Genomic DNA, 10,000 nt, shown 5'->3' on the forward strand with positions numbered 1-10,000 from the left:
TGCCAAGATCCACATCCCGTATGGACGGCTAATTTCAGGAAAGCCTAAACCGTTAAAAACATAATTTTCTGTGGCTCTCGCAGGGACATCAATCAAGTTTAATCAGAGATGTCCACAGGTTGTTTGCGTTTGTAATTCCATGACCAAGCATATACAGGCTGGCCTTTTTCGCCGATGAAAAGAAACATGAATCGGCTTATTGTTAAGGTGAACTGCTGGTGACGTGGAGATGTATTTGTACGAAGTCGGGCACTGTGACGCTACCAGCTGGGGCTGCTGTTTGGTCTTCCTCGAAATATGGGGAGACTAGGCGTCGAGAGTCTACCTAAAAGAGTTATGAGAAACTATTGCTCATTTCATATTTCACAGCCAAGATAAACAAAAGAGAATTAAAACAATATTCGTAAAAGTAGCTGAATTGCTAGCATCTGAAAGCCTCGATAGAGACAACACACACTAGAGCAAACAAAGCAGTTAAGATGTAAGAACACACATTGAGCATAATTATGAAATCATAGCAATGGGAAATAATCCAGCAAAAGATTTTTTTATTCGCCCCAAATGGGATTACTTCCCTCTGGCATGAAGATATCATCATCAACAGACGGTAAACCGCCTGGTTGCTTTGAGTTCCACTCTCAAAGCAATGAAAGACAAACAAAGACATGGTGTTTCTCTGAAGAGATGCCTCAATGTACTCCATTGATTCAGATCAAGCACTCAGTGTATTCACACTGTCTGTCAAGAGAAGGCCAGAGGAGTGCAGGGTCAATGAACCTCTAGTCTTAGACCAGTGCACCGTTTGAGGAGGCACTGGTTTGACACCCTCACTCTGATCCAAAGGGCTTATGGTGGTCCTGAGCAGAAAATATCCAAACTCCCTGTCCCCCTGCGTGGTCGACACCGACTTCGACCCATGAATTCACACGTCTGTGTGGACGTTAAGGCATTCAGGTTTTTAAACGACCCTACTGGCTAGTAAACCCCTACATAAACACAGTCTTTTGTGAGCGCGTTCACACAGTCTCATAGTGAAGGTTAGGCAAGGGGAAAGCGGGGAGTGGAGAAAAAGTGCGGGGCCATGCACCCCCAGAGAGCAATCAGCAGGATAATCCACTCATGCAAAGTAGACTCCAATCAGCGGTGGGAGTGGTGTTTCCATAGAGCCAGAAGAATAGGAGCCCATCGTCATAAACCATCTGTCTTCCTTCTCCATGGACGGGCAGTGGAACCTTCCAGTGGTGCTTATTAAGCTGCCGTTTGGAGATCAAAGGACGCAAGACCCTCGTGTTGCTCGGAGACCCTTTTGGAGTGCAATGCCGGTCTTTGCCCTTTTCAGTTGTTTTGATGCAGTGGTGCACAGGTGCATTGTGGTCTAAGAGATGGAAAATAATAAGGGATATCGGAGCACCACAGCCCGGATGCCTCCACGTGCTTTGGGATTTGATTGCATAAGGAGACTCACCCTGGGTCTTCTCAGCTCCACTCTCCACAACCCCACATGTTTTAGAGTTTTCTTTTTTAAAGGTTGACCCACCATCCTTCAATGTCTGCACACACACACACACACACACACACACACACACACACTCACACACACACACACACACACACACACACACACACACACACACACACACACACACACACACACACACACACACACGCAGCCACCTTTCTTGATTAGTGCTTTAACCTTTCAAATTTTTCCCACAAAGTGTTTGGACACATTCAGGCCTTTGGGGATAGGACAGGATTGATGGTTCACTTTGTATTAGAAAGTGCACATGCATTCTCATACACATGTGCCGTGTGTGTGTGTGTGTGTGTGTGTGTGTGTGTGTGTGTGTGTGTGTGTGTGTGTGTGTGTGTGTGTGTGTGTGTGTGTGTGTGTGTGTGTGTGTGTGTGTGTGTGTGTGTGTGTGTGTGTGTGTGTGTGAAAACACGTGTCCCTTTGATGTGCGGACCCCCTCCCTGGCTGCACATTGTGGTGGGCAGCTCCATTGGTGCCACCTTAATCCCCTCAAGTAAACACACATAAATCACACTGCTCTGTTGTCCTGAAGCTGGGACAGCCGGGGGGACTGTCCTGCTCTCTGTCTCTTTGTGTTTGTGTTTCTTTCTCTCGCCATCATCAGCCATATTGACCCTTCCTACCCCAGAACCCCTGCGTAACTCTGGGTACTCAATGTGACGAAATGCTGCCACTTCCTTCCCTCTGAAGGTATTCATTTGATGTATACATATTGGCTTCTCCATCAAGCTGGGGGGTTTTGCTTTGTTTAATTAAACCAATTGTTGCCCACAAATGTCCCTTTTAAATGTTGCATTCGTTTCTATGCAAGACAGGCTAGGTAAAAGTATGTCAGACTTTCGCCATGTTGAACCGAATACCTCCGTTTGTTTCAGACTTTCGGGTCTAGTATTCCTAAACGCTTTAGCTGAGGTCAGTGTAAACAACTTAGTCCCCCATTAATGACCAGGATTACTGACAAAATATAAAGACCCAGCTAGCGCGACCACCGATTGCATCACGGCGGTCGGTGGTCGGGTTGACTGAAGACCATCATCATTGAGAGCTGCGGTAGGAGTTCAGCACTGCAGGTTTCAGACACGGGGGCCAGGATGTTGGATCAACTGTTCTGCACACACACACACACGCACACACACACACACACAAGCACTGGCACACACACTCGCGCACGCACACTTGCACACATGCATACACACACTGGCACATGTCCTCAGCCAGTACGCGTGCACACACACACACACACACACACACACACACACACACACACACACACACACACACACACACACACACACACACACACACACACACACACACACACACACACACACACACACACACACACACAGGCACATGTCCTCAGCCAACACCTTTGGGACATGGACATGTAAACTCCTTGTTTTACTGGCTTGTGGGGACGTCACCCGGGGTCCCCAGAGGGGCGACATCACACACAGCTCTCTCTCTCTCTCTCTCTCTCTCTCTCTCTCTCTCTCTCTCTCTCTCTCTCTCTCTCTCTATCTCTCTCTCTCTCTCTCTCTCTATCTCTCTCTCTCACTCTCTGCGGACGGCTCTGAAGCAGGGCAGAACGCCGGGCCTTTGTTTACACATCTCAGCGTGGCCGCGGCTGAACGGAGCCAAACAATGAGGCCCCGGACCCCCTTTTGTCAGGGTGAGGGGCCGAGAGAGAGACCTCCTGACACAGCAACCTGGAGCCTCAATGGGCCCCACTTCACCTAGCCGAGGAGGTCAGCGAGGGAGGGAGACAGAGGGAGAGAGAGAGAGAGAAGCAGAGACATAGAGGTGTCTGTCTATTCTTCAGTCTGTATTTATCTCTATTTCCGGCGCTGTATATACGTCGCTTTATCTGTTTCTGTAGATCTCTCTCTCTCTCTCTCTCTCTCTCTCTCTCTCTCTCTCTCTCTCTCTCTCTCTCTCTCTCTCTCTCTCTCTCTCTCGCTGTCTCATTCACTCGCTCTTTTCTATCTCCATCTTTTAAGCCCTCTCTCTCTCTCTCTCTCTCTCTCCGTCTTTTAACCCCTCTCTCTCTCTCTCTCTCTCTCTCTCTCTCTCTCTCTCTCTCTCTCTCTCTCTCTCTCTCCGTCTTTTAACCCCTCTCTCTCTCTCTCTCTCTCTCTCTCTCTCTCTCTCTCTCTCTCTCTCTCTCTCTCTCTCTCTCTCTCTCCATCTCTTAACCCCTCTCTCCATCTCTTAACCCCTCTCTCTCTCTCACCCTCTCTATCTCTCTCTCTCTCTCTCTCTCTCTCTCTCTCTCTCTCTCTCTCTCTCTCTATCTCTCTCTCTCTCTCTCTCTCTCTCTCTCTCTCTCTCTCTCTCTCCCTCTCTCTATAATCTAACCTCCCTATTTTGCTCACTCTATACCTCTTTCAGAAAAGGTTTAAATTGAAAAGCACTAAGGATTAAACTCCAAACTCCAGCCCAACCGAAACCGCAACTGATATCGAAATAGCTGTCAATAGCATTACTGATAGCAACACCCCCCATGATGGGGTGAAACCGAGGGAAAGGCTCAGAGGATGAGACCTTAGAACATAAATCCAGACAAACCTGGAGGCCAACATAGACACGTGAGGTCTGGATTTAGGAAGAGACGGTGTGATGGAGAACAGAGACACCGAGAGAGGATGGGGAATGCGACCGGAGGAGGTGAGAGAACGACAGTGCGGAAAAACAGGACTGGAAACAATGGAGGGAATAGAGATGGAAAGCTTAGTAGTTAGGGTTGGGAGGAATAGCGAAATGATGAGAGGCATGGGGGCGAAGGGAAGGAGAGGGTATAGGGAGAGGGTGGATTGTTAATAAAAGAGAATGTGATTAGGTTTGAGGAATAAACCCTGAAATATTTGGATCTTAGCGCTGCAATTATAGAAGTATGTAAATAAGTCTGTAGTTTGGAATGCGTGCAAGAGAATGTAAATGTACATAACGTCTTGGCACGTGCATGAAGTAAAAAGGAACTGCAAACAAAGAGCAAAACCACCGCAGCCGTGGAAAGAGCAGAACAGTGGAAGAATCCATGCCAAGAGCCCGAATGTGAAATGCAAATTCTCCTGTATCTTATCACTTAAACAACACGGGCTACAAAAGCAACAGCAGCCCATATGCCAACAGGAACAAGGGCCTGTCGTAATGGCTTTAATTCACCATTTCATTGGCCTGTTCTGTTCTTAGTGCTGCTCACCTGTCTCTTGTTTTCAGCTTCTGAGGCCTTCTGGCCATGCGGCTCTCAGTACAAACACGCCTTTATTGTGAAGGGCCCTCTGGGGAAACCTCCGCCACTAAGACTGCACTTAGACTTTATCTGGAGCTGATGACGCAGCCATCTGCTGTTTGAGTGTGTGCAGGCCATGCTGCCCCCCCCCTCCAAACATGACTGAAAACTGCACTGGGAAAAATATGCTGACAGTGATATATTTGTGTCTGCCCGTGTGTGTGTGTGTGTCTGCATATGTGTGTGTGTGTGTGTGTGTGTGTGTGTGTGTGTGTTTGTATATGTGTGCCTGAGTGCATGATGGGTAATGTTTCACTTTTACCTTTCCTGTCATTTTTCTTCTCTCCGTTCTGTCAACTCACCAGGGCCCAAGTTTCCGGTTCTTGATTTTGCTAGTAAACCATACATACTATACATACATACTATACACACATACATACATACAGTCATCAATTAGGAACCATTCATACTTACATACACATTCTGATAGCTAAGATATATTCTTTCTATTATAGGACATTAATCATCTCCTTCTTAAAATAATGTGCACCTTTGTTCTTGTGTGTGGGTACGTTTGTGCGCATGTGTGTATGTGTGTAGGTTTGCTTGTGTGTATGTGAGTGTTGGCGTGTGCCTGGCTGCATGTGTGTATGTGTGTATGTTTGTGCGTTTGCCTCGTGTGTATGTGTGTGTGCTTGGCTGTGTGTGTGTTTGTGCGTGTGTGTGAAAGACATGCGCCGTGATTGGTGGATGTGGAGAGTTGAACCCTGTGTTTCCTTGTTGCAGGTCACTTCCTCGGAAACAACACGGTGATAGACGTCCTGCGTCGCCAGGGTTACGAGGTGGAGCACACCCCCGCCGGCCAGCCAATCAGCAGGTAAACAGGCCCGGGTCACGTGCCTGCATACTCACACACGCATGCACACACACACACACACACACACGCACGCACACCTGAACTGGTACTTGTGCTTCAGACACATACGTTTCTACCCGTGCTCATGTGGGTTGCCTTGGCGATGCTACGCTTTTAACGTGCACGTTAAGCATCATTGTAGAAATCGAGAATGGGCCGAGCGGTTCCAGGCTAATACGTGCGGGTTAGGGGCTTTAGCCTTTGATTTCTAGACCTCTTAAGACTTTAATGAAAAGAGGCCCTAAGTAGACCTCTGGTCAACAAGAAAAGACCCAAGGCTTCACTCAAACATCTCCAAAACTGGAGTGTGTATGTTTGTCTGTCCTGTGCGTGTGCATATGTGTGTGGTCGGTACGTGTGTGCGTGTGTGTGTGTGTGTGTGTGCGTGTGTGTGGGGTGCATGCATTCGTGTTCCGTAGCATTTTGGATCGCTACCCCGATAACTCCCTGAAAGGCACTTTAAGTCTGCAGGTATGTTCGTGCCGCGAGACATTCTCTGGTGGGTTCTCAGAACGAGAATGTATGGCCCAGTGGAGAAACTGAAAAAGAGTTGTTATGTCTCCCGTCTTTAACGGCTCGCTGATAATAATAGCTGTCCGTGTGTGTTGCGTGTTTACGCGCCACCCTTGAGTTCTTTCCTTTTCAACATGTATTGGTGCGTTGCCCCCGCCATTGTGGTTGACCTGTAGATAAATATGTGGGCCCTGGCCAGCCGTCAGGGAGATGGTGTTGTGGCAGAGGGGAAGTGAAGCAGGTCTCTTCCGCTCGGGTTATGAAGCACGGCATCTCCCATGGCCCGCCTCAACGTGGGTGGCTATCTCGGCTTTCATCGGGCCCTATCTGTGGCCGGATGAATAGACAAGGGCTGTGCAGGCAAACACGCCCAGGAACACGCGCAGTCAGGGTTCCCACGCAGAGTCCCAGATGTATTAAACACAAGCTGGGAGGTGAGAGTGCGTGTGTCTACGCATCGTAGACCCCCGGTGCGTACGCAGTGCTGGAAGTCAGTGGGATGGGGCGATAACAGTGAGAGAAAGGGAGGGAGAGTTAGATTGTACACTCTTGCTCTTCAACTGCAGTTGAACAGGCCAGCATTAAGACAGATTGAGACAAGGTGCAAGCCGGATTGCAGTGGCTTCCTTTTTTCCAAATGCGATCGTTGCAATAAACTTTTTCGTCACTTTCGCAATTTCGGTGCTCTACCTTTGTGTGTGTGTGTGTGTATGTGTGTGTGTGCGTGTGTGTGTGTTTGTGTTTGTGTGCGTGTGTGTGTGTGTGTGTGTGTGTGTGTGTGTGTGTGTGTGTATGCGTGTGTTTGTGTTAGTGTGTGTGTGTGTGTGTGTGTGTGTGTGTATTCATGTGTGTGTGTGTGTGTGTGTCTGTCCGTGTGTTCGCCTACAAACATGTGTCCGTCTTCATTGATATCACCAGAGGCAACACAACAGTAAGCCCATAAGCACTTAAGAACTGAAAATATTAAACCATTTCCATTGCTGACATTTTCTAAGAACTTGAATTAAAACCACACATGCTTTTGCTTTTGTAAACATTAACCCTACCACGGTTGACCCGCTTCCAACTGAGGGGCCGTGATCAAATGAGCATAACATCAAACATAGCCTTGCTCCAATGAAGACCACCTCCTCACTATTAGTGATGAAGTTTAAAATTATTGTTACACAATTAAAGACGTCTGTTTCTGTTCTACTCCCCCCCCCCCCCCACCAGGAGGTCCAGACCCTCTGACCCGACGGAGACGGAGGGCCACGGGCGGGAGGCCGCGCCCCCGCAGCTGGTGCCCTTCCTGCACGAGCTCCCGGGCCCCGAGCAGGACGCCCACCTGGGGGGCCGCTTCCACCTGGAGGGGGGGGAGGACGAGGAGGACGAGGAAGCCCTGCTGCCCCCCAGCCTGGACCTCCTGCAGAAGGCGGAGCGGCGCAGGATGATGAAGAAGAAGAGGAGGAACAAGCAGAAGAAGCAGCGGCACCGCCACTTCAACGACCTGTGGGTGCGCATCGAGGAGAGGTGAGGGGGGGGGCTGGGTGGCTTGGGCTGGGTGGTGGGTGGGGGGGTCCACACTGTTTAGGGGGGCACAGAGGGAGGCCGGAGAAGCCCCGGTCCACAGCACGACCCTTGGTGGCCCGTATGACAAATCCTAGTTTGCATGGCACAAACTAGGACGGTACAAATGTGGGCTGTTTGGTGTTTGTTTTGATTGACAAGTTCATATCCCATCACCTGCCACGTTGAGTTGGGGTGACACTCGGGGGGGGGCAATCACATATCTGTGCCATCCCTTGGACACGCCTTAAATCAGAGAGAGAGAGAGTTGAAAGAGAGAGAGAGATGAAACACAAAAACGAATACAAACTTCAACATAGGAGATGCATAAAGAAAGGTGATAGGTAGAAAAGGAAATCCCTCAAAGAGAGGTTGGTCCAGGTCTGCGTCTTGGTAGTGCCCCTGGGATGAATGGTTTGCACTGAGGGAGAGGAGAAAGAGGGGAGAGAGGGGAGAGGAGGGAGAGGGAGAGGAGAGTTTGGAGAGAGAGGAGAGGGGAAAAAAGGGGGAGAGAGGGAGAGGAGGGAGGGGCGGAACGGGAGAGGAGAATTGGGAGAGAGAGGAGAGAGGGAGCGGGTTTGGAAATGATTCTGGTGGTTCGCTGACAAGGTGGCAGATGATTGAGGACAGCGGTGAGGGGGAGGAGGGATTAGGAGAAGGGTTAATAGGTGACAGCGGAGATATGTGTTAGGCGGTAATTGAATCTGAATCCGTCTCTGGGTTGGTCTATAGAGCTGAAACTTCCCGGTGGTGCGCTGTAGGCTGTAGGCTGGAGCAGACGGAGTCTCGGATAACTGCGCTGATCTCCCTGCTCGAACACATGCACATGCATATGCATCCCTACACACATGTGTGCACTCACATGCACATTCCCACATACATATATAGAAACACACACACACACACACGCACACGCACACCCACAAACACGTTTATGCAAACCCCCCATGTGTGGTATAGGCCCGGACTGGCTGCTGATATGAAGTGTCTTCAGCCTGGGAAATCCTAGACAGCATCCGGTGTTGGTCTCTCGGTAGCTTCAGGCAGGGACTAACCGGCCAACAAAACAAGCTCACCTTTCAGAGGGGATGAGAAAGCAGGGCTGGATCACAAGGTGTGGTCCACTGGGATGGAACCCCTCTCTCTCCACTTCCCCGGAATAACCAGACACCGGAACACCGAACGCTTTACACAGTCTTCTTCCTGTTGTCCAGATCTGAATCTGCATGTTTTATTTAGGAAAAACAATACTTAATACACACACACACACACACACACACACACACACAGAAACAGACACACACACAGAAACAGACACACACACATTTAGAGGCACACACACACCGATAGAAAGGCAGATCTTCAGTTAGCAGGAAATCATACTGAGATCACTTTTCTGAGGAGTACAGAGGAGTACTGCAGCTGTGGATGTGATGGATACTAAAATAGTTATCCTGCTCAAATATTCCATCACGCACCATTTCTCTCTCTCACTCTATCGCTGTCTCATCCTCATGGACTACCATTGTTTTCTTCTGGGGTACCTGATGTTAACAGATCATACGACGAAGGCTGTTGGCGTTCTAGAGTAAAAGAGTACTTTGTCATGGTTCAACCTATCTGGCGTTTTCTAAATCCTTTCAGGGGCGGGCCAGGTAGCAATGTTTTGCTGAGTTAGAAGAGTTAGACACAGACTTCTTGTGAAACTGCTCTTACTGCTGGCGTTTAGGATTCAGCTTTCAATACGAGTTGACAGTAATTTCGCGAGACGGTAAAAGTATTTTTTGAAGAAATAAACCCATGAATAGAAAAAGAGTTGGAAGCGGATTTGTATACATTATGTCTGCGTTTTTTTCCACGCCCGTCGACAGGTCCGTTTATATACACGTAAGGCGAGAGGAAGCTAACGCGTTCCTGAACTAACAGAGGAGACCTTTGCTGTTTGTGTGTCTTCATGTCTGAAGAGTTGATACTCAGGGTGGTGATGTCCCGTCTTGTCTGTGTGTGTGTGTGTGTGTGTGTGTGTGTGTGTGTGTGTGTGTGTGTGTGTGTGTGTGTGTGTGTGTGTGTGTGTGTGTGTGTGTGTGTGTGTGTGTGTGTGTGTGTGTGTGTGTGTGACGTGTGTGACGGATAAAGGAAGGGGGGGAAGACATAGGGACCTAGTAGCCAAAAAAACATAGTAGTATGTGTGTTTGGTTCTGTCTTTCAGGATTCACACACGCACAAACACACACTGAAAGAAGATAGATGTGGACCT

General features: G+C 48.9%; 1 protein-coding gene across 1 annotated transcript in view; it reads left to right on the forward strand.

Annotated features, from left to right (window-relative positions):
* trabd2a (TraB domain containing 2A) overlaps positions 1-10,000 on the forward strand; it is a 55,688-nt gene that overhangs the window by 41,070 nt on the left and 4,618 nt on the right. The window contains exons 5-6 of the mRNA XM_056589225.1: positions 5,553-5,643; positions 7,411-7,707. Coding sequence (XP_056445200.1) covers positions 5,553-5,643; positions 7,411-7,707 — 388 coding nt within the window. The remainder of the gene's footprint in view (positions 1-5,552; positions 5,644-7,410; positions 7,708-10,000) is intronic.

Source organism: Gadus chalcogrammus, chromosome 4 (genome assembly GCF_026213295.1).
Source record: "Gadus chalcogrammus isolate NIFS_2021 chromosome 4, NIFS_Gcha_1.0, whole genome shotgun sequence".
In the NCBI taxonomy this organism is placed as follows: domain Eukaryota; kingdom Metazoa; phylum Chordata; class Actinopteri; order Gadiformes; family Gadidae; genus Gadus; species Gadus chalcogrammus.